The 24,741-nt window shown below is 36.5% G+C and overlaps 1 protein-coding gene across 1 annotated transcript; it reads right to left on the reverse strand.

Moving 5' to 3' along the window:
- Positions 1–4,045: 4,045 nt before the first annotated feature.
- Positions 4,046–24,337, reverse strand: KDELR2 (KDEL endoplasmic reticulum protein retention receptor 2). Its single transcript, XM_036741449.1, has 5 exons — positions 24,043–24,337; positions 11,719–11,819; positions 8,306–8,464; positions 6,951–7,203; positions 4,046–6,256 (listed from the first exon to the last, which is right to left on the reverse strand). The coding sequence occupies exons 1-5, from the start codon at positions 24,131–24,133 to the stop codon at positions 6,222–6,224; spliced, it is 639 nt and encodes a 212-aa protein (XP_036597344.1). The 5' UTR covers positions 24,134–24,337; the 3' UTR covers positions 4,046–6,221.
- Between the last annotated feature and the right edge of the window lie 404 nt (positions 24,338–24,741).

Genomic DNA, 24,741 nt, shown 5'->3' on the forward strand with positions numbered 1-24,741 from the left:
GTAGAAAAGGTATATTATTTGTAAAATCATCTTTTTCCACCCCAATTCCCCATCATACTTTCTCTTTAAGAAAAGTATGAAGTAGGAATAAAACTATAGAAGCCAGGAGTGTGTCTTTCCTTATCTACTTGTAAATTCTGAGCCAGGACCTTTCTAAGGATTGAATGGAGAACGGGTTGCGATAAAGTACATGGCTCAGGTCCCTTCACGCCTAGTGTGCAGTTCTACGGGATGAACAGATAAAAACCTGTCCAGGATCAGGACAGGGTTAAAATTAGAGTCAGTTATCTGGTGGTTAGTTAAAGATAGCTTGGCATATGAATGAATGAACATACTTTGACTAAACTTTGGCTTCCTTGACTCTAGACCTTAAGTCTCACTTTTTAACCTGAAAGTTTCTTTTGAGGATTGTGCGGGGGGGGGGGGGGGGGGGGGGGGGGGGCCCTGTACTGGGGTACGATGGCAATAGCAGGGGTTCTTAAAAGACAGAAGGGACGTGGTGAAAAAGTATTCTAGGAAAACTAGTGTGGCTTACTCACTCAAGTTCCACTTTGAATGACTCATCATGGCATGGAGACAAGCTTGGACTCTCAGACTATTCCGGCAGAGTGTAAGCATATGGTTTGAAGACAAGCCTATCTTCATTTGAAAAGGCTTCAGGATGATGAAATGCTCAGCTTTAGCATCCCTCAAAGACTTTTTATCAAGTCATAGAAGAATTTCAATCTGTGTTGATGGCTCAGAGTATTCACCCTGAATGAAGTTACAAGTTGCTGAAATACTAAGATAGCATACAAAATGAAATGCAGAGGGAAAGATTAGAAGCAAGGAAGCCAGTTTTAGGACTTGTAGTAAAATTCAAGAGATGATGAGGGCCTTAGACTATGGTGGAAGAATGGCATAGAAATCTGATAGAGATTTAGTTGGAAAGGACCTTAAAGAACTATTCCAGCACCCTAATTTTACTGATGAGACAACTAAGGCCTTGAGAGGTAAATTAATCACACAAGCAAAGAACAGATTGAAACCCAAGCTCTCTGACTCCAAAGTCAATGTTGCATCTGGAGGAAGGGATGAAAAAAGAAGTGCACACCACCTACAAGGAGAAAGAATTTGAAGTCTTGTGTATAGACCAGTGAGTAGGCCAATACAGCTGGATCACTGTGAGGGAGTAATATGTAAGAAGACTGGAAAGCTAGGAGGGAGCTAGGCTATAAAGAATTACAAATGCCAAAAAGAATTTGTTTTATTATGGAGGTTATAATAGGGAGGCAATAGTTTGGTGACCAGTGGTGAGACGATCACACCTATACCACAGGAAAATTACTTCCAAAGGAATGTGGAGGATAGATGAGAGCGGTGAGAGGCTAGAGAGAGGGAGACCCAAACAGTTACTGCAATAGTATATGTGAAAGATGATGAGGTCCTGAACTAAGATGGCAACTGTGCAAATCATGCACTAGAGATGTGAAAATAGTAGAGACAAAATTTCACAAGTAATTGGATGTGGAGGTCAGTGAAGAATCAAAAATGATGCCAAAGTTGCAAATTTGTGTGACTATGGGACTCCACAGTAATAGAGAAGTTTAGAAAAGGAGTGACTGTTGAGGGAAAGCCAATGATGAGTTTCAGAAGATGTCTCTAGGACATCAAATTCAAAATTTCTTTTTTTTTAATTTTATTTTGTTTTTTTGCAATTCAAAATTTCTAATGGGCAGTTACAGGATTAATACAGATCTTTTTTTTTTTTTGCACTCAAAGTTATTCTATTTACATTTTATCCATAGGTAAGGAAGGGCAATTTATATAAGTATAAACAAAAAGCATACGAAGTAAATCCAATATAATTTGTCAAGAAGGCACCAGCAGCTAGGGAGGATCAGGAAAGGCTTCATGCCAAAGGCAGCCCTTGAGCTCCACTCTGAATAAAAAGGAAGGAGCAAGAATCAGAGAAGGTGTATTAATACAGATCTTAACACAGGATAAAGAGCTTAGAAAGAAAAACTCGGGCTAAGCATATAACTCTAGAAATCATCTACATAAAGATAGTAATTGAATCTTTGGGAACTAATAAAATTACCAAAAGAGGATACAGAGAAAAGGGGAGAGACACAGCACAGAACCTTGAGATACATCCACTTAGAGAGTCTGACATGAATGAATGAGCAAGGATTGAGAAGGAGCAGACAGGTAGAATTGAACAGATGAACAAACTGGGGAACTGGGGGGTTGTGAGACCTGCAGGGGTCAGTAATAATTACAAAGGAGTACAGTTATGGAAACAGGGATAAGGTGAAAACTATATGGACACAATTCAAAGTTGATAACTAATTTATAATGCAAATATTTAATAATATCAAGGAAAAAACTAGTTTGTGGGGCTAAAAGAATTTTAAAAAACATTTGGTTGCAAAGACTAAAATCTGATGTTCAGATAAACCTTAGCCAGCTTCTTCTCTGCACATACACCTATATAATTACCTGTATATACAAACAACGTACCAACAATTAGCCAATATCTGTAAACCAGCAAACATCAAGTCTTTAGAGAAAACAGTATAGTGTATCTATTAACACTTATATAGTCAAAATCAGGACTTGTTTTTCAAAATAGTACTTGTTAAACCAGGTATTAAATTCTGTTTTTGTTATCAAAGGCAACTGTATGGTTAAGAACTTTTGACGTCCTAAGAGCTACCATCATTAGTTAACAAACTAAATACTCTTTTGTAGCACCCAAAATATTTCTGTCATGCCATTCATCTTTCTAGTAGCCCTGGGAGAGGAAAATAAAATAGGCACAAATTACTTATTCTGTTCTGGAATGAGAGCACAACTTTAGAAAGGTTAAGAATTTCCTTGGAATTCCTAGCTTAAAGTGGCTGTATCATTTTTTAAAAACTGTGTTCAAATACACTGCAATTAATTTTACAATTAGTGGGAAATAGGGGAGGAGGGAACCCAAAGTGAAACCATAACACACATATAAACTATAATCCCATAGTGACTTGTCACCAACTCACTAATCAGCTAGCTACACACACTGGCACAGGAACTCTCTGAGAGTTCTATAATTTCAGCCAGTAGAGGGCAGTGGCACACAAAATAAAGAAATATGCAATGCATAACGTAACTGTTTCATAGGTCACGGGTGTACAAAAATTATCAGTTCTAGAAAATAAGTAAACATTATTTTTATGTCCATATTCCCTTTGCCCAAATCCTACGACTGGTCAACTATTGTATAAAACAGGGTTGAAGTAGATCATCTCTAAGATCCCTTCAAGCAACTTCTCAAAACAGGCTGCCAATGTTGCTTCCTACAAATACTTGACTGCCCTCTGAGGTAGCCCACCCCTACTTTATGATCTTCCAATGTCTCACCACAAAAATATGACAAGACTGGTATTACTGCATGGGTCCATGGCAAACAAAGCCCTTCAGGAAAAAGAGGGGTGGCCACCTATCACTATAGTTGCAGCAAAGTGATATATATGAATTTACTGGGCACTGCATCCTTCCTTTTGTCTACCTAATTCAGCCTCTTCCTCTTAGGGCATAAATTAAATCCTACTTTGTTACTTTTCTTCTCTTCTAATTCACTTCTTACTTCTTCAGTAGTATATTCTGATTCTCAAGACCTCCACATTTAACTACATTCTATAAACTCTGGAGAAATTGGTCATCACAATTTAATACCTTCCACCCATCTCCTTTTCTTATTGTGAAATTTAGGTTTGGCATTAGGGAAAAAATATTTGGATGGCCTTTATCAGCATCTATTGATGGCAGAAAGAAAACATTTTTCATATTATGAATTCATCTTAAGAAGTTGTTTGGAGGGGTCAGGATTAATTTCTGCACACATAAGTGGATAGCAGTCATCAGCTTATGATTTGTGTGGCTACAGCTTATTAGTTGTATTAGATACACATAGTTCATGAGATAAAATACTCTATAAACCTTAAGAGGATTGTATAAATAAAACTATCATATTTTGTTCATTTGTGTATTTAAAAGAAGACAAAAAAACGCTTTGCAATAAGAGAGTATCACATTACCTGATAAACTTTATTCAGTAGGGCAAGGTAGCGATTTTAACATAGTGCTTAAGAAGATATGTCACAGAAGATGCATTGAATTTCCAAAGTGAATGAGAATTCTTCCCCAGCTCTCACCCCAACCCAAACATATTTATTTGTAAAATGTTATTCCAACTTAAGCTAATTTTATTTCAGCCTGGGAACAGTAACTAAAATGGAGTCATTCTATTATAATGAATCACAAAACGGGAATTTTAATTTTCAAAATAAGTTCATTTACTAACCAAAGTTTCAAATCTTTTAATTTTTGCTTATTTCCATTTCTTTTTTGACTTACACTACAGAAAATAGATGCATTCTTTCATAGCTATGGACATTTTGTCAAATATATATCATATTCTTCCATTTTTTTCCTATCCTCTCAGAATCAGTCCAAGGAAGATGGAAATAAAACAAGAGGAAAAAAAAAAGCTGGAAAGCAGCGAAAAGAGGAACTGGTATACAAAAGGGGAAAGCATCGGGAAAAGGGAACAGAAAAAAACAACATGGAGGAGCAAAAAGGAATGAGATTCCTAACTATGTAGTTGCCCTGCTAGTTTAGTGACACTACAAGAGCCACTACACAAAAGTAAAACCCAATCAGCACATTCCCCTAAATAATTTTAGTGCAGAAGGCAGGACTATGTCCTTCTTATAGTAAGTACTGTTAGTATTCAACACTTTTATATTGATGGTGTATCACATAAAAACCTAACATCAACTTTTGAAAAAATCGAAAGGAAGCAATATCAAAATATAACAGCAAATCAGAAGGAAACAAATCTAGGATTTTTACAAAATAGAAAAAGCAAGTATAATAATTAAATGGACTTTAAGTGTTCACACCATAGGAGAGCTTTTGTTGCAAATTTAAAAAAACTAAACTCATATAAACAGGATGCTCCAAAAATTTAATTCATAAACAAAGACAGATTATTCTATGTTTCATAAAATGTTTATTTTGGATGGTAACACAGGATATATCATGCAACAGCTCAGTAAAAAAAGTCATTAAAGAATATAAAGAATGATAATTGGTGCTGTCAATTTAAAAACACAACTGTAAATCATAACTAATCCCCCAAAAGTGATACTGAATGAATCTGAGCAAGGACATTACTTGTAAAAGTATTCATTTTGGAATACTTGTTGGTTTTTGCTTTTTATAAACATGGAGAGCATTTAAAATGGACTGCCTATGGATTACTGTGATCAACAACTTATAGTCCATTCTGTGGAGGTGTAATAATAAAGTTTAGGAGGATTCTATATTCAATATAATTAATATGCCTCCTATCCAACCCACCAAATGAACAACAGAACTATGTATCACAAGCCAAATAATTAAGAACCACTGCCCATTTAAATGTAGGGGCTGAATATTCTTTTCTCATCAAAACAGACCTCCAATTAAAATTTAAATATGGGTAGAGGGCATGTGTCTTTGATAGCCCCAATAGTAGATTCTTCTCTCTAGTCACAACTTAAAATTTTTTTTTGATAATGAAAAATACAGATCTAAAAGACAAATCATCCTTGTCAACTTTAATTGGTACAGCTGTGACTTCCAAGGGTCATTTCTGCATCAGATGGTAACAGATAGTGAACGTAACACTTCACACTTCCCATGTTCGTGTCTCAGACTTCAATTAACAAATATAATTCATCTTTTGGCAAAAAATAAATATAGTGGAATGCAAGTGGAATTGAAGGAAAAATATATGATCTACCAACTGCCAAGTAGCACAATTTCATTGTAGACACAAAGTTAGCAATTTCAAAGAATTCTTGAAAATAAAAAAGTTTGCACTTATTCTTGGTTGTAAACAACCTCACAAAAAACCTCACTTTTGGAACTACTCCAATTGAAACTACACACTGAATTTATTAATACAGCATTAAGTTTCTTTATGTAAAAAAATCTTTGTACATAGTAATAAAAAAAAGATAAGGCAAGATGCATAAAACAGAAATCCGCTGGTTTACTTCCCTCTGTGTTCTTACAGAGCCGCTGATGACTATCTGCAATAAAAAAGTTGAGTTTCTGATTTTCTGCCTCAAGCATCTTATGCCTTTATTTGTGATAAGAATTCTGTCCAAACACCCTGAAGGACAGATGCTGGCGATGGTCTTTGGCACCTACGCTGGCAAACTGAGCTTCTTTCCCTTGAGTACTGGGAAGAGAGAGAAAAAATAATAAAAACAGTCACAATATTGATCCCCAAACATTTGAGAACGTATCACATACTGATTACACCTAACACAGCATAAGGAAGAAAAACAGGCCTATTACAAGTGAGAAGTAGAGCCAATATGAAATAGAAACTGACTTGGCTACACACTGACTCTAAGTAAGTCAGAAATATCTAAGTTCAAGTTCAAGATACTGTAATTTTGTCACCTGCATTTAACTGTGTCATGTCTTAACTTTTACAAGGATTAGAATCCTATTTAAAATCTAATTGACAGATTCACCAAAAATGTTCTCTTTCTCTTTCAAACTAGTCCAACTTTATTCAAAGTAAATATCTGTTAGAGACAACGAACAATCCTATTCCTAAGGCAGAGAACCAAACCTCTGATCTCATTGATGTAGGGGAACTACTGAGGAGGAAACTCTTTTTACCAATTCAGATCAGAAAGTACTTTGCATGTTATGGTCTTAGACATGTCTCAGGTACTGAGGGGTTAAGTGACTTGAGAAGATCACAAAGTCAGTAGGTTTCAGAGGTGGGACTTGAACCCAGGTTTTCCCAAGAGGACAGTTCTTTACCTATTATGCCACCCATAAGCTAAAGCTTATTCCCTCAGAATGCATTTATAAATAGGATTTAATACCAAGTACATGAAATGCCCCACAATTCTTACCTTTTGTAACGTACAAATAGAAGAAGTCACAATAGAGAATAGTCTGGACCACACCAGCAACAACAGCTATGAGGTCAAAGAAACCCTCAAAATAGTAGCGCCAAATCCAATTAATCAGATACAAGGCACGGTATAGACCAAGGAAGAAAAGGTAATGAGTAGTGATAGTCTCAGCTTCCCCAGTTTTGCTGATCATAAAGAGTTGTGGGAGGATCGCAACTGACTCAAGGTAGATTGAGAAGGTCCACAAGATCTGTAAAATAAGTTAGCCGACTACAATTAGTAGACTAATTATCACCACAGAACAGCAAAGGTACCCAGGCTTTATAAATTTCTGTCCCAAATGAAGAATTACAATAGTCCAATTCCACTTCTTTGGTTGTGACTCTGGGCTAAACACCATACCTTCTTACATGAAACACCAATTTTCCATACTTAATGGATCTATTGGGGGAGTCAGCCCTCTACATGGGCAACATGAAATCATCACTGGCTTCCCCCATTCTTGATCACATTATATCCAAAGACTTCTCTCTCACTATTTGTCTACAAGGATTAGCCTAGATTTTCTTTTTCTCATGCTGACAAGCCAATTTCATTATTATTTTTTAATCTTTAAGATTAAAAAAAAAGACCTGCAAGTTAACAAATTGGTATAATTCTCTTACATGAACTTTATGCACAAAAATATGGTACTTCATATACCTTGACAATCAAAAAGTTTTAATGATGTTCTTAAACTATTAATAGAATCAAAGTACCTATCAAAAAATGGAAATATAAAAACACAAAAAATTCTAATATTTTGAACAGTTAGGAAAAAAAAAACATCACTTAAAAGGGATACTCCCTATGGTGAACAATTTACAGAACAATAGTTAGCATGCAGTACTGATTGCATTAAAGGATGCCATAAGATGTTGGTAAGAGATTGTGTCTTTCAAATAGTACCCAAGTGTGTACTGTACCATAATATGTAGCATGTGAATCAAGATAATGAGATTCTGTTTTTGTTCACATTATAAGGAAAAACAAGACTAACATACATTACAAAACAAAGTAATTTTTCTTCTTAAATCTTTGTTACAATGGAAGACTAGTTGGGGAGGTAGCGAAGGAAATAGATATTCTGAAAAGAATGATATAAAAACAAAAGGCAGTAAAGTTAAAGAAAAAAACAAGATTCATTTTATACTTGGACTTTGGATATAACATATACTCTTATTCAACATCAGATTCTCACAATCAGTGGTTTTAGTGAAAATATATGTATCATCTCAAAATCACCCCGTTCCTCAGCCCAATCCTCCCTCCCTAGTCCTCCTCTCAAAGTCCCCAACAACCTCTTAACTAACCTCAAGTGGAGAGAAATCATGATTGACTAGAAACGACAGCCCTCCAACAGGGACTACCAGAAACTCCACTCGGAATGTGTCGTGGTTTCCATCATATGTAGCCTTAAACTTCATGTAGATTAAGTACACAGTGGCATATGCACAAGCAATGTAGATAAGCTAATAAATACAAAGTAAAAATCAGAATATTAATTTCTTCTCTAAATCTCTCATCTCTTCCTTGCACAAAATATATGTGTAACTAAAAGAAATACATTTTTCATAACATCTAAAACCACAAAATATCAAGAAAAAATTTTAAGCTGCATTCATGTTAAAAACTAGTTCATTCTTAAACAAGTAGAACAGTATTTCTTGGTTTGCCCTTTTCTGGGTATGGCTTACTTAATTTACATGTTCAACTTTACAATATTAAATAGCAGCAATTAAGATATGTGTTGGTTAAACTCTGGACTTTCCAAATGATAAACCACCAGTCTTTCCTGTGATGTGAATGTTCATTTGGTAACACTAAATCTCTTACCTGAGTAGCTTAAAATACCTATTGTTGCTTTTAAAGGCACAATTTATGCACACATCCACACATCTATATAGCTGTCCACTCTCCTGAAAATTACATTATTTGCTTGTTCTCATATATGTATGTGTACACACACACACACACACACACACACACACACACACATCAAATATCAGATATTTACCTATACTCTGGAAAAGTTCATTCTTGAAAAGACTTCAAGGCAAAGATTGACCCACCAAGAAAACATTAGACGAAGCTATTTTGTCTCATGATGAAACATTCAATCAATATAGCTACATATTGTGTGTTAATGAATATTTAACTTTATTTAAAAATAACTGTTAGATCACATATTAAGGAACTATTAAAAGCAAAAAAACATTAACTTCTTGTGGCCTTAGCAGTTCTCCCCTTGTTTGTCTTGGTTTAAACAAGAATATATTATATCTTCTTGTATTAAAATGTTCTGAGGGTTAAAAAAAATTCTACTTTATGTATTTAAGCTCAAAATAAATTAAAAAATTTTTTTTAAATTCTAGAGGTTACCAACTCTCAGATTATTACAGGCTGAGATTATCTATATTAATAGTTTGCTTTATATTGAAAAACTATTTGGACCATAGAATACTAAGAGAAGGGGTATCTGTCTAATATTTTTTGGTTGGTTATAATCTCTTCATTTTCTAAGGCTGTTAAGAGGCAATGATGAAAATGATTTCCTCATTTGTTTATCTTTTAATTTATCTTATTTCTGGCTGGAATGAAGCATTTTTTCCCTTTTGGCCTATCCCTGACTGGGGTTTTAGAGAGAGGGAAGAAGGTAACTCTCATCAGTGAGTTATCCCCACAATAAAAGCAGTCCCTCCTGGAAAGACCAAGATGTCAAAATTTTATTAAAGAATTATCTTTATTATTTCAATGATCTGTGATTTTATCAGTGTAGGTGCCCCCTCTACAGGGGAATTATACTTCCTCTATGACTTAGCAGATGGTCTTTCAAGAGTTGCTGTGATGACGACGAACTTTTCTGAATTTACTTGGATAGTTCTTGGACAAAAGACATACGGTCCAGTGATGGACCTTTACTCAGTCTTTTTTCTAGTCTAGTAGTAGCTATTAGATCTTAGCTTTGTGAACAGCCTTTGAGAACCTAGGATCACCTCCATGTTACAACAAAGCCTTATGTAAGAAATTCAGTGGACATAATTTTTAACATTCTTAAATACTAAGAACAAATTGTAGTCTCTTTTACTTACAAATAAAATATACTCAAATTTGTTAAGCAAGGCAAAAATTTGACTATTCTGTGATTTAAACTTGGGACACCACAGGCAGAGCACAATGAACAACCAATACTATTGTATCAGGAAATAGTAGGGCGTGATAGAAAAAATGCTGGACTTGGGAGTCAAGAGAAATCTGGGTTTGAATCCTACCTCCAACTTTTACTGGTTGTATGATCATGAGCAAGTTACTTTAGCCTCCCTAATCCTTAGATGTCTCTCCTATAAAATGGGGATAATGTGTAGTTATTACCTCACAGGGCTGTATAGATAAAAAAAAAAACAATGTATACAAAGCACTCTGTAAACCTTGACGTGCAATGTACATGTTAGCATGTTACCTACTGTTACTTTTTTTTTTAAACTATGGTGATTAAAATGGAACTACATTATTTAGGGAACTATATGAGAATACATCTTGCATCCTGGGCAAAAACAAACGGTTGGCTGGAAGAGGCAGGCCAACAGTGTTGTTGTTTAGATGGAAACGTAAACCATTAGCATAAGTTGGTGAACTCTGGTATCTGGTAGATCTTATTCTATTGAGTAATGGCAATTCCAAATGACTGAACATAGGAATATTAAACTCTTTAGTTATAAAGAACTATCCTTGGTTATCTGAAGTTTCTAATGTAAGTTAATCAGAATCACAACTTTTAGCAAACAGTGAAAATAAAACGACCTCTTCCTTAATGCACCATTATCTAGACAGTCTTAATTTTACTCTTCTGAATTCCTTGTATACCTTGTATACCACAGAATCTTATATTTCCTTCTACCAAGGAGAATTCTAATTGAAACTAGTACTTCTGGCACAAAAATGCTCCTACCCATATACATGTAAACTTGCAAAGAGTTTGTACATAGAAAACCAACTTGCAGGGATCTAATGGGGTGTTTTGGGGTTTTTTTTGAAGGCTAGAAGTCCCTGACAATTAGGATCATATAACTTAGTGACTAAGAACTAACAAACTGCAGCAAATTAAAATTTATTGCCTGCTAGTCACACTTTGGGAAATAAAAAAAACAGAACTAAACAAGAAAAGCACATTCGAGACTCATGGAATCTACTTATTCAACAAAGAAAATTTCAACTGAGGAAGAGGGAAGAAATTAGAATAAAGTCTGCATAGAGTAGCACAGTTTGAGAGTACAAATAAATTCTGACTTCAATTCCTTGTTATATATCCCCTTACTGGTTCCTTAAACAATCCCTCTCTGAACAACAATAAAAAGTGTAATAGCTCCTTTCCTTACATAGAAGGGCAAACTTGAAGCTTGAAAAGGTCTGTAATCTTTTAAGAACCTGGAAGAAAGTTTAATATTTTAACTACTACCTATTTTCTTTGAAATAGAAATCAAATATCTCTAACAAGTGTATCAGTTTCTAGTTATACTTTGTCCAAGTCATGACAGCATATCTAAGTTATGGCCTTATGCTTGCAGCTTTTTACTAAACACACAGTGAATAACAGCACACATTTATACAAATACTTTAGTTTATAAAAGCATTTTCTTTACAACTACCCCATTAGGTAGGCAACAGAATTAAACAAAAATACAAAGAAAGAGAATAAATTATGGTATTGTTATTTGGCACATTATACCTTCATAGATGTATTATACAGTGAAATAAATGAAGTGAAGAGATCCAGGTAACGAGTAGTGAAGACCAGTGCAAACAGAAGCTGGCTCTTCCCAGAAATACCTAAAGAAGTAGAAGGAAGTATTGTTATAAGAGTGTAGTATTCTTTAAAATAATCTGCAGGTGAAGCTGTGAGTTGAGTTCACATAAGAACAGAAAAAGAAAAAAAAAACTTATTAGTATTAAGTGACATTCCTGAGGATAAAAAGTACACAAAGCAATATGACTTAAAAAAAAAACCAACATAACAGAACACACACATGTGTCTATGGGAGGAAGGAGAACGGAACGAGCATTTATATAGAATCTGCTCTGTGCCAGGCTCTGTGCTGAGCAGTTTACAACTATTACCTCATAACAACCCTACGAGGTAGTTACTATTATTATCATCTCCATTTTACATTTGAGGAAACTGAGGCAAACAGAGGCTAAGTGACTTACTCAGGATCACATAGTATCTATGTGAGGCCAATTTGAAAAGTCTCCCTGACTACAGGGCCAGCACTGTACCAATGTGTCATTGAGTTGCCTTAATACATCTCCAAATGAGAATGTGCTTCTTCAAACAAGCCAAAATAGGAAACTATATACTTATTTCAGAGGATGCTTTCATTGTTAAGAATACTTTTGGATATTCTCTTCTGTATTGCTAGCAAATCTTGCTCCTTTAAAGCTAGAATGTATTTTCAGAAACAAGAACTCATTTGGAATTATTTGGTAAATGAGGCAGACAATCAAAAAAGAGCAAAAAATGAGATGTGCTTGTAAAATATAGTAAACGTAGTTTATTATATGCCTTACAGATTAGTTCTTAAGGCACACATACTGTGTCCCACAGACACACAAAAAGTGACAGCATTGTTGGAATAAACATATGGTTTTCCAAGGGGACCACCTTGAAAAAAGAAAACACTCATTTGGTAAGTTCAAATGTTTCTCCCCATCTCTATAACCCTAGTGATCATATTATAGTCCTATTGAGCTACAAAAACTGTCAGACACTGGAAGCAGCAAGATATAAGTGACAGCTAGGTAAGCCAGAAAGGCAGCATTATTACATAGTGGGTACAAAACAGGCCTCAGAGTCAGGAAGACATAGGTTCAAGTTAGCCTTCTGACATACACTGGCTGTGTAACCCTACTGGGCAAATCATTTAATCTCTTAGCACCCTAGGTAGCTCTCTAAGACTCTAAGCTGCAGAGCAGTTGTCCAGCTGCTTTGGTAGACAAACGTTTCTCGCTGGGAGTTCCCTATAGCAATGAAAAGCCAGGTCAACTAAAAGGAAAAAACCAAAACGAAACAGTGTTATCCAGAACCGAAGGGGAGGAGTTGTGCTAATTACCTAAGCTGCTTGCTGTCCAACAAGTTCATGATATGAAAACAGTACATCCTGTGTATATAGTGGTAACCTCAGACACAGCATGGTGGAAAGAAAAGAATGCTATACCTGATGTTAGGAAACCCAAGCATAAATGGCACCTCAAGCTTTCACTAGTTATGGTCATGGGCAAATCATAACATCTCAGAAATTGTTTCCTTTTGCAAAATAGAGATGATGGTTTATACTACCTACGAAAGAGAATTGTGAGAAAAACCCTTTACATACCTTGAGTGCTATGTAAATGTGAGTTATTAGGAGTTCAAACTGTGTTCTTTAGATACTTATAATCTGACATTTATGTGACAAAACTCTTTTATTTTATAAAGAAAACTAAAACCCAAAGAGGCTTGACTTACTTGTTTTTGCTTTCCATGACACCACACTCTCTTTTCCCAAACCCCAGAAGCTAATAAGTAGTGAGCTGGCAAGTGTTTATTTTATCAGTGAGGAAAAGGAGATGTTTCACATAAACCCAGCCTATCACTTTCCTCCCTCTCTCCAAAGCAACGAAGATGTTTACCATTAGCTGACTGTACCAAATGATGGGCAAATTGTGCATAAGAAAGGCCTAGGCCTGGGGAGCTAGAAAATGTTGCCTTCACCACATGATAAATGTTACCAACATATGAAGCTGTGACATATATACAATATTATGATCTTTCTCTGTAAGAATATATCTCTAGCCAGTCACAACTAACTTTATTTTCTACATATCTGCCCATCTTCCTCCTTCACTGAATACCTAATTTGGGTTTAAATACTCCCATCACACATACACCTATCTTCACAGGACAATATTTACCTACTCTTAGTAAAAGGCACTATTTTTCTGTTCTACTTATTTGTTTGCTTGTTTATTTATTTATTGTAAGGCAACTGGAGTTAAGTGACTTGCCCAGGGACACACAGCTAGCAACTGTCAAGTGCCTGAGGTAGGATTTTGAACTCAGGTCCTCTTGACTCCAGGGCCAGTGCTCTACTCACTGTGCCACCTAACTACCTTGTGTAAAGGGTACTGTTAACAAGTCTTTTGGATATAACTTCCTAGCTATAAAACCATTTTGTATATTGTCATTTTTTTTTCACAGAGAATTTAGAAATTGTTATTTTCTTCCTCAGGAGAAAAACTAATTACAATGTTTGAGACTGGTGGTTGAAGAGAAGATAAAAAGTAACTAAATTATTACTTTAGAGTCAAAGGAGGACAAAAAACAGGAGAGACATAAAACTCCCTGTCCTGTCCCAAAAACACCAAACCATTGCTGTCCCTCAAGCCTAGAACTGAATTCCAAAGACTAAATTTTCCCAGCTGTTGAAATCTCTATCTTCTTCTTAGACTCAACTCAAGTGATACATAAGCATTCCTTGCCATCCCCTGGCTGAAAATATTTTTTTTTCTCCTCAAATTTCTCATTGAATAAGCGTTTTTAAAGCACTTACTTAAAGGCACCGGGGACACCAAGACAAAATGAAACAGCCCTTGCCCTCAGAAAGCTTACATTCTATTTGTGGGACCAAGTACCTAGAAAATTAACTACAGAATAATCTGGGGGAGAATATATAACTATAATATGAAGGACAGTCTGTTAACAATAGAATCAAAGGCAAAGAACAAAACGAAAGCGTTTGAGAGCAGGAGAAAGAGAAATATAATATTTTCCATTCATTTACTTAAAAAAATTAAATGTTCTAGTATAACTTAAATATCACCAACTATAGTTACATATCAATTATTTACATCTAAATTAATTGTAATGTGAAACTTTTTGAGTTTCTCCTCTCAGTTCTATTCAAGATTCTTTATTCATTCACCCTCATTCACTTTTTCTGATATTATCAGTGTGTACTCTATTCTTCTAGTTTGGCTTTATTCACTTTGCATTATTTCATACAAGTCTTTCCAGATTTTGTGTTTTCTTCACATTTTGTCCAACTTAATTTAATTGTTTTACAGGATTCCAATATATCAATGCATAATAATTTATGGAACAATCCTCATTTTGAAGAACATTTAAGTTTATTTCAGTTTTTTTCCAACAATGTACAATGCCATGATGAAAATCTGAACGGTTAGCTCTTTTTAAAGTTCATACTCTGAAAATTCAAAGTAAAATCCTAATAAAGGAATTAGTGGGTCAAAAGGTATTATTTTTTGCAAGGTATCATTACTTTGTAAACTTTATCGTATGCTGCCAGATTGCTCTCCAGAAAGATTCTGTAAGTTTCTAATTTAATTTTATTATTAAAAACAAGGAACATAGGATCCTATTCAACAACAGTTTAAAAAATACACTTAAGTTCTCTACTATATCCCCTTAATGAATAAAAAAGGGGAAAAAAAGAGGAAAAAGTTGAAAACCCTAGGTGGCACAGTTCCAACATAGTTGCTAACAACTACTCTTTGGGAGGGTGGGGAGAATCTTTAATTTAAAGGGAGGAGGTTTTCCAAGACTTGCTATAAAAAATGCTTTATTTCCTACTCAAGTTTTTGAAGCATAAACATTCTTGAAATCCTCTTTTTAGGTTTCAAATGAGAAAAACCCTAACAACTTGCTGTACCAAGTTGGGGCGGGGAGGGATGCCCAACATTTTCTAGAGAAAAAAAGTCAAACTATTTCATAGATTAACAGCCCCATCTGTAGCCTTGTATTTTGCGGGGTTTTCCTGCAACAATCAGCAGATACAGTACTGCTTCTGGGTATCAGAAAAATGTAGAGTCAAATCTGGGCATGCTAATTTGAAACTGTCCAACCTCAATTCTATTTATACTTTGTGAAGTATAACTTAAGTGAAAGTGGGTTGCCTTAATTCCTGTGCCAAAGAATTAATGAGAAGCCAGAGTGGAGCTTCTAGAATATAGAAGGATGAGGAGTAAGTAGTAGTGGTAGTAGTGGTGATTTGAACTAATTATAAATGGGGAGAGGTAGACTCTGTATCAGGCAATGTCCTCTAAAGAGCTCATAAAACTACAGAAAATCTCTAATAGGTTTATATACAGTATTATACTATTTTTTCTCTAGCACTTTGTTTGGATGTCTTCATCTGCCCAAAATGCTGACTGGCTGATGGCTAATGGGAGATTTTCCAACTCACAAAAAAAAAAAAAAGGAACACCAGCAGTCATGGCAAGTATAGGACACAGCTGAGATTCTTTAGAAGGACACCATCAAAAAAAATCTCTCTAGGGAAGGAATGTGGCAGTTTAGAGAGGTTCCTAAAAAAAAGTTAAAGCATTGTTTTGTCAATGAGAAATGCCAAAGATAAAAGCAAATAGTTATAATTTTATATAAACTATGAAAATTTAGCAGCTACAATTAAACTAAATTTACTCCCTACAATGTTTATATGAATTTTAAATTAATTAATTTCCCATGCTAAGGTGCAATCACTTTGTCAAATCCAAACCAATCCTGAAACTCAAAATACCAATCTTCTTCTATGGGGTTAAATCAAATTTAGCAAAAAAATTTGTATTACAAAGTACAAGATAAGAGATTTGGTTATGTTGTACATTAAATTGTTCCCAATATTGCTGGTGGAACATAAGATTATCATGTTCTTTAGAACACGAATAACATCCTTTATATGATGTTAGGAAAACTAGGTTCCACAACAATACTTACTAAAACTCTAAATGCCCATGGTACACTAAGTACAGATAAAGTTTACATTATTTATGAACCCATGGTATGTTGTACAGGGTAAAACTGATGATTCATTCAGCCTCGTGTGTTGGTGGTCTGACAGCAACTCCTTAGTACCTATTACAAAATGGATACTCAGCAAATTTCTGTTGATTGGGATAAAAATACCTAGAAAAATCATTACTCCAAAAGAGAGAGAAGGTACCAAAGCCAGGGTAAAGGGTAAAAAGCAGGCCTACTGCCTAAGGGTTAACATGTAAGGGATAGTGATGTTGGCAGCATACACATAGAACAAGGGGCACCCTAAAATATTTTTTTATAGATGCCCACATCTTAATGCCATCAAATTCCACTCTTCAACATGTAAATCCAATTAAGTGTATGTCATGGGAAAGGCTCAAAGCTTCTGATGGACAATATACACAGGAAGGCTCAATTTTCAAACTCTGCCCAGAGTACAAAAGTATATTATATTACTAAAAAAGTGATGCAATGAGGGGCAGCCACATGGTGCAGTGAGTAGGGCACTGGCTCTGGAGTCAGGAGCACCTGAGTTTAAAAACCGGCCTCAGTGACTTGACATACTAGCTGTGTGACCTTGGGCAAGTCACTTAACCCCAATTGCCCTGCCTTCCCTTCTCCAAAAATTAAAAAAGTGATGGAAAACTTTCAAATCCCGCTATTAAGCTAAACATAAGGTACTTTTGGTTTATTTTTATATGAAAATAAACATTTCAAAAATACAATGTCCCTCATTCTCAGTTCTGAAGCATAAGGGCTCTCATTTATAACAAATGGCATTGCAGATCCTTTCTTGAGTTAATTTAGTAATAATTACAGATATCTGATCTCAAAAACTGAACCTTCAGAAAGGAAGAACCCACATTTATGGGGTAAGGTGGAGGCGATGCAACAAAAGGACCAAATAAATGCTCTTCTTTGAAAAGATTATCTATTATTTAGGATCATCTTATATGGCAGCCAATTTAGTATTTGCAAACCAAACTACCCTAGTTGCTAAGCAGTAACTAAGTGGGATTCTAATTAATTTTAGTATGACCCATATGGGAAAGGTAGTAACAGCTAGACAGCTGGAGCGAGCATCTGACAGATCCATTTCCCCATATACTACATAAACTATAAGCTATTGCAATGTCCTTTATCAATGCTGAAAATGCTAATTAAAAGTAAAATATTCAGGGGATTATAAAAAGAAGCTATGAGTACATGATAAAACCTTGTACTCCACAAATCTTCTGTGACTCTAAATCTAACAGCAGTAGTTTCCATCAGTGATGTTGAACTCAAGTAGAAAGAGATCCTTGCTGATAGCTGCATGTTGACTTAGAAGACCACAAATTAACATTATTGATATCATATTGTACATTTTAATCTAGTTCTGGTTGGACCTGGGAGCTGACCCTCTAGCTTACATAATGGCAGTTCAAGTTCCACAGCTACATTTTTTTTTTTACATACATGACAATACTGGAAGTATTACAACAATATGATGAAAACTATATTGGAAAATATGGTTTCAGGACCAAGACATCAAAAGAAACCAAAGGCTTACGAACTACTCATAAACCTCATTCTTATACAATGTGAATACCATGCTCAAGAAGAGAAGGCCCTGTACTAGGTAAATACTGATCTTCACTCTCATTTTTAAAAGTGAGTTTGACTATAACTTAGTAGGCAGGAAATGACTAGTAACAGACTAATTTTGTGCTGTGAATGCTACCAATTTTAAAGCAGTTTAATCTCAAGATCTCAAAGAGTGGTTGAATCCAAAATGGAAAAAAGACAACCAACCAATGGCATTTTTACCCCAAAAATAGAGACTGAGAAACTATCAGTAACTGTCAACTCACATACACCTACTTTCTCATCTTTTTAAAATCCAAACATGCATAAAGGGTATACCTCTATGAATCCAATTTGAATGAAATACGTATAGAGACAGGTGGCATAGCGGATAAAGAACCAAACTTGGAGTCAGGAAGATCTAATTTCAAATCTTAACACATACTAGTTATGCTAGCTGTGTGACTCTAGGCAAGTTACTCAACCTCTCTGTTTCTTGATCAGCAAAATGGAGATATTAAGAGCATCTACTTCAGTGTTTTTGTGAGGATCAAAGGAGATAATATATGTAAAGCACTTTGTAAACCTTAAAACACTATATAAAGAGAGCTATTATCTATCTGTTTATTAAGTGCCAACTACATTCTATGTACTGAGCTAGGATCTGGCAATACAAAGGAAAAAACCCAACATAGATCCTGCCTTCCCAAGGTACTTATAATGGGGAGAGGGAGAGGTTTAGGGCATAGCTTGCATACAAGTATAGTGCAAGGTAGAATATGATAAGAGAAAAAGAGGAATACAAAGTTCTCTAAGAAAATCTGCCAAGGCTCTAAATCACTAAGAGAAATGCACATTAAAGCATCTCTTAAGTTTCACCTCACACCCATCAAATTGCCAAAAATGACGAAAGGTAGAAATAGTTAATCTTAGAGGGGCTATGAGAAGACTGCTGTGAATTTTTTTAAAAGGTAGAACCAGAGGAATAACATATACCAGGATAATAGTACAAATAAGAAGCATGAGTTAAAATTAAAAAAAGCTTGTGCTCTACTATACCACATATCCTCCTTAAAATCTAGAGCTTCAGAGCACTACCTAATCCACCTAGAAATCAAAGTGAATTTTAACCAGAAAAATTTCACGTTTCACTATAAATTCTCCCCCAACCACAGGCCAGAAAGGCACCTCCACCTAATGATCATCTAAATTGTTTTTTATGATGTGAACTTTTACACTGAGGTGTCAAACTTGAGGTCTCGAACCAAATTAAATGTAACTAGAAAGTGTTTATAAAATATAAAAAATTCAATACAACACAGGAAATACTAATTTTTTTTAATCAATATGCAATATCCAGGGATCCTTTATTATAAATCACTGAGAAAGTTCCTCAAGGGGAAGGAAGTGGCCCATTGATAATGAAATTATAAGTCCAGTCTTCAGGCCAATCTAGATGTCTTGATGGACTTCAATACAATTTTAGATTATATTAGGTTAAGTGCCTCTAGGACTAGAGAGGTGATGGTCCTACCTGCTCAGTAAGACAATATCTGAGCACCACATTTTAGGAAGGCTATGATAAGAGTCTAGAAGAGGGCAGCCAGGATGGTGAAAGGCCTTAAGTTCATGTCACATGAAGATCTGCTGAAAGAACTGGGAACATTTAGCTTAAGAAACAGCCAATGAGGAGGAATGCTAGTTGTTTTCAAGTATTTGAAGGGATGTTATAGGAAAGAGAGAATATACTTCTGCCTCGCTAGAAGGCAGAACTAGGAATGATGGGTAGAAATTATAAGCAAGCAGTTTTAGGTTTTACTTAAGGAAAAACTGCCTAATAATTAGTTATTCAAAAAAGAAATATGCTATCTTGGAAGCTACCTCCAAATAACACTGGGCATCTTCAAGCAAAAGCAGGGTGACCACTTGTGTGTGTTGTAGACTTTTCTGGTCCAGGTTGGACTAGATGGCCTCTGAGGTCCCATCCAACTCTGATATTCTGTGAAACAGTACAAGAATCACAAACTGACTCATAACTTTGTACACCTCAACCCACAGAAGCTCAGCTATCTTACAGAAAATAAAGAATGTCTCAATAATCTGTCACTAAATGAACACAGATTGGTAAAACAGGTTATCATCTCAAAGAGATATTTCATTCATTTTACTGACCTACATTCATTTATTGTATGAGGCCTTTAACACTAAATATTTAAATTCAACACTTTGAGATATTAAAAGTTTATAAGTGATGAATTTTTGTTTCAACTTTTAATACAGTGATGATAGGCACACCCACAAAAAAAAGCTAAGCAACAAGAAAGAGTACTGAAAACAACCTAGTTTTGATTAAACAGTCCAGAAAAACATGGATACCAAGAGTTGGATTGTTTATGCAAGAAAAATACAAAATGATTTACTTTACTCTAACACTTGTGAAAGCAAAACTTTTTTCATAGTATTTGTGAAAATAGTGATTTTGAAGCAATCAGAAAAGCCTAGTCTATGTCAAGCACCGAACAGATGCCAGAATTCCAATATGAACATCAGAACTTTCAAAAGAGAGAACCAAAACATTTACTGTCTTCTCTGAATTATCTAGGAAATATACTATGTAGAATGCTTATTCTTTATAGAGTAACTAAACATTTCATATTAGAATAACAGAGAGTAGCAATTCAGCTTTTTTTTCCACAAAGGAAACCATGTAACATAATTTGATATTTTTAAAAATCAACTGAGAAACTCACATTAAGGAACTAAAATGATCAGAAGACTACCTACTATATTTCAAGTGTGAGAATCTCTATTACATCTTGAGTCTTCCAAAACAATTCATAATAGAAAATGGATTAGTTCTGCACTACCCCTATATGTTGTTTACTTGTAAAAACAAAAAATCCATAATACATTCAATTATTCTTTTCCCTTATGATTAACCTAGCACCTGCTAAAATATATGACATTTTCCTAAATGAAAACAATGAACATTGGGAGGAATGGAAACAAAAACACCCCTGAATCTTTTAAACTAATACAAAGCTCCTTTAAAAACTATAAAGTAGCATCATGTTTCCTAACCCCTAAAATTCTTCTATGCCTAAAGTTCCTATTTGCTATCTTTTAGTCTAACATGAACATTCACAAATACCACAAATAGGCCCCTCCTGTCTATGAAACATACGCACTTCAAAGGCCTTTCTGCATTTTGGGAGGAAAATCTAAAGTGTGTGATAGTAAATCACAAGGGTCCTATTTTCAAATTAAACGGGCAGCTAAATACACAATTTATGGGATCAACAAAATGAATTATGTAGAATCTCTTATTTAAGGCCTAATGCTTAAGCTAACATTTTATGATTCATATGTTATACTAATGTATTAGTTTAAATATGAAGAGTAAAGCAGGAGTAAAAGTCATTATGGATAACAAATATTCTGTATAGCTGAAAACATGAAAACTTTTTTTTTAAATCATACTGGATGAAAATCTTTCCAAAATGTAGTACAGATTTGCAAGAATATGTTTGGAATATACCTAATGTAGCAATCATTTCTTGGTAACTCAAGGTTTGTTGCAAATATATATCCTTCTACTCTGCTGCACTAAAATATCTGCTAATTACTGAGGTATCTGTCTTTCCCTAATGACTGTTAATTTTTCTTAGTTGTCTTCCTCTTGATTGTTCTCAATTGTCATTGCCCTCAGTGGGCATGACTAGAGTAGCACTTTTCCCATTTTAAAATTGCTGCTTCTATTCTTCTGTAAGGCTAGAAACTAGATAAGTCTTATTAGAATTATCTATAAGTGTAAGTGGGCTTTTATGGTAGCTGAAGGAGCCCTTCTATGAGTAACATGGACAAATTTTTGATTAGAGACTTTGGAGGCACTTAAAAAAAAACCACTGTAGTCTTGTAGATCACGTTGAAGTCCACCTTTCTTTGCCTCAATGAAAATATCCATGACTCAGGATACATCAATTTCTGAAAAAAAATGTACAGTATTTGTCAAAAGTTCAGTGACTCTTGATAACTATGTGTTTATAATTATGTGATATAAAATACTTCTGTTTTTAAAGTATTTTTTTAAATACAAGGAGCATTTAAGTTTCCAGGGTTAACAGAATTACAAATTTCCTCTCATCTCAATTGGTATGGCAGGGTATAAGTCGTTCCAAAGAAATTCTTCACAAAATTTACCAAACTTAAAGGAGGAGTCTAGAGATTTTGCCCCTTAGCAAACTGAAAGTGATCCTAATAGAGTACTATGTACTATGAGTTAAATATAAAAAATAGCTTTAATAAAGTTAGTTATTAAATGAGTGTGTATACAAAATCTGGTTTAATCCATAAAGCATAAACAGGATAGTAGCAAATTTACATAGGGTCCGTTCACTCTCACCCACATAAACCAATAAGGTATTCTTGCACATAATCTTCAAGTTTCATCGACAGAAGTTCTGAAACTGAGTTTATTAGTTTTTATCTTAACCCAAATGGTAACTACTAAGTCCTTGAAACCAGCAGGGACACCCGATATCATGACCTCTTCCAGCAGCATCCAGGGATTGCTACTGAATCCACCACACCTTCAAGAGCTGCCACGTCAGATGAGGCCAGGAAATGCAATCGAGTACCCATCCTTCCAACATGATTCATTGATTCACAATTTTGGAACCCAAATACTTAAAACCTCTCCAACTCTGAATCCCTCCAAATAAAAATCTCCATCAGTTCACTTACATAAAGGAAACACATGAAAATTTATGGGGGGAAAAGTCACGGAGGCTTGATTTCCGAAGTTTCAACTATTCAAACAGGCAAAGGCCTGCAAAGTGCAGAATCAGCTATATCTGTAACTTCACTCCCAGAACTCTGAACACATTATCTGAGATTAACTGAGCGTTTGGACATCTCTCTACACATTCTGTAAAAAGTTTAGCTCACTTGTAAGCCGTGCAGAAGCTACTTCAGTCGAACAAATTCGCCAGTCCCATCCTTTCCTAGAAAACTTTTCTCTATAATTTCCCCTTTACCCCCTCCGCCCCCGCCCCATCCCCCGGTCCTCAGCTCGGGAAAAAGGCTGGGAGAGACACATGCATCGGGGTAAGGAGGGGTGGTGGGAGGACTACATCCCTGAATTCCAAACTTTCTTTTCCTTCCTAGGAGCCCCAATTACAAGGCAGCCTTGGCGTCTATGCAGCACAGGCTTTCCTGAATGTAGCCGGAGCACCTAAGGCAGGGAATACACGAAACCTGGCCCTTCCGCACCCAGGCAGACAAGGGGCCCTAAGCTGAGCCTGGCCGGGGAGAGAAGGTGGGCACAGCTCCGGGAGCTGCAAAGGATGAGACAGCTCGGGCGGGACTCGGGGGAGGACAGGGAGCCGAGGATGCCGTTCCGCGCACAAGAGCAACGTGGGGCCACATCTTCCCCTCGGCCATGGGAAGAGGCAGGAGGAGTCCCTTGGGAGGGAGGGGTCGGCGGAGGTGAGTTCCCCGCCGCCCGGCCGAGGGGGACGGAGGAGTGTAAGAGAGAGCCGGAGACCAAAGCACGAAGGAGCCGCTATCCGACTCGGTGCAGACCCCCAGGCCACCCCCGGCGGGAGCGGCTCCATTGCCCCCCAGTTCCCGGCGCTCCAAGTGGCCGTTCCCGGCCCCCGGGGCCTCCCTCACCGGCGCAGGAGCGGGTCTTCCAGATCTTCAGCAGCAGGATGATGATGGCCGCCAGGTGGGACAGGTCCCCGGTCAGCCGGAAGATGTTCATGGCGGCGGCGGCAGGAGCGAGCAAAGCCGGGGGCGGGCTGCGAGCGAGCGCGGCGGCTGCTGGCGGGACCGGGAAGGGACGCGGCGGCGGCGGTTTAGCTGCTGCCCCTAAAGAAAGCGGCGAAAATGGCGAGATGAAGGAGCGACGTGGCCCGGGGACGTGGCCGAACAGCCAGCGCCGCGCCCAGTGTAGTCTGGGAAAGGAGAGCCTATCCCCGCCCCTGCCCTTCAGGGACACGCCCCCGGCCGCCCAAGGCCACGCCCCTTAAAGGGCCATCTTCCACGGAGAAGGCGCTTGCGCAGCGAGAGCGTCCCAGGCGATCCTGGATGCTCCTTCTCCCTTGGGCTTCTCCTGGATTGTCAACTCTCTGCCTTGCCATCTTTTGGGTTTTGTGGCAGAGCCCCGTAAAAAGTCTGATGTGATTCGGTTTAGAAATAGGGAGAAATTACCCAAGGGTTCTCGCCTGTATTCTGTGAGGCTGTGAAAGGAGTCTTAAAAGACGTTTTGATATTTTGTATTAAATTGTAAACTCCCCGAGGGCAAGGAACTTCTCTCGACCTGTCACAGCGCCTCGTACTATAATCAGCACAGGGCAGGCACTTAAAACA

Source organism: Trichosurus vulpecula, chromosome 1, assembly GCF_011100635.1.
Source record: "Trichosurus vulpecula isolate mTriVul1 chromosome 1, mTriVul1.pri, whole genome shotgun sequence".
NCBI lineage: Eukaryota > Metazoa > Chordata > Mammalia > Diprotodontia > Phalangeridae > Trichosurus > Trichosurus vulpecula.

What these genes read in the sequence shown, in the direction of transcription:
- KDELR2 (XM_036741449.1), bottom strand. Translation starts at nt 24,133, where the DNA reads ATGAACATCTTCCGGCTGACCGGGGACCTGTCCCACCTGGCGGCCATC. An exon ending in GAAGACCCGCTCCTGCGCCG is followed by an intron (nt 11,820 to 24,042) that starts GTGAGGGAGGCC and finishes CTACTTCTTTAG; the next exon opens with GTATTTCTGGGAAGAGCCAG. An exon ending in TGTATAATACATCTATGAAG is followed by an intron (nt 8,465 to 11,718) that starts GTATAATGTGCC and finishes TGTATTTATTAG; the next exon opens with CTTATCTACATTGCTTGTGC.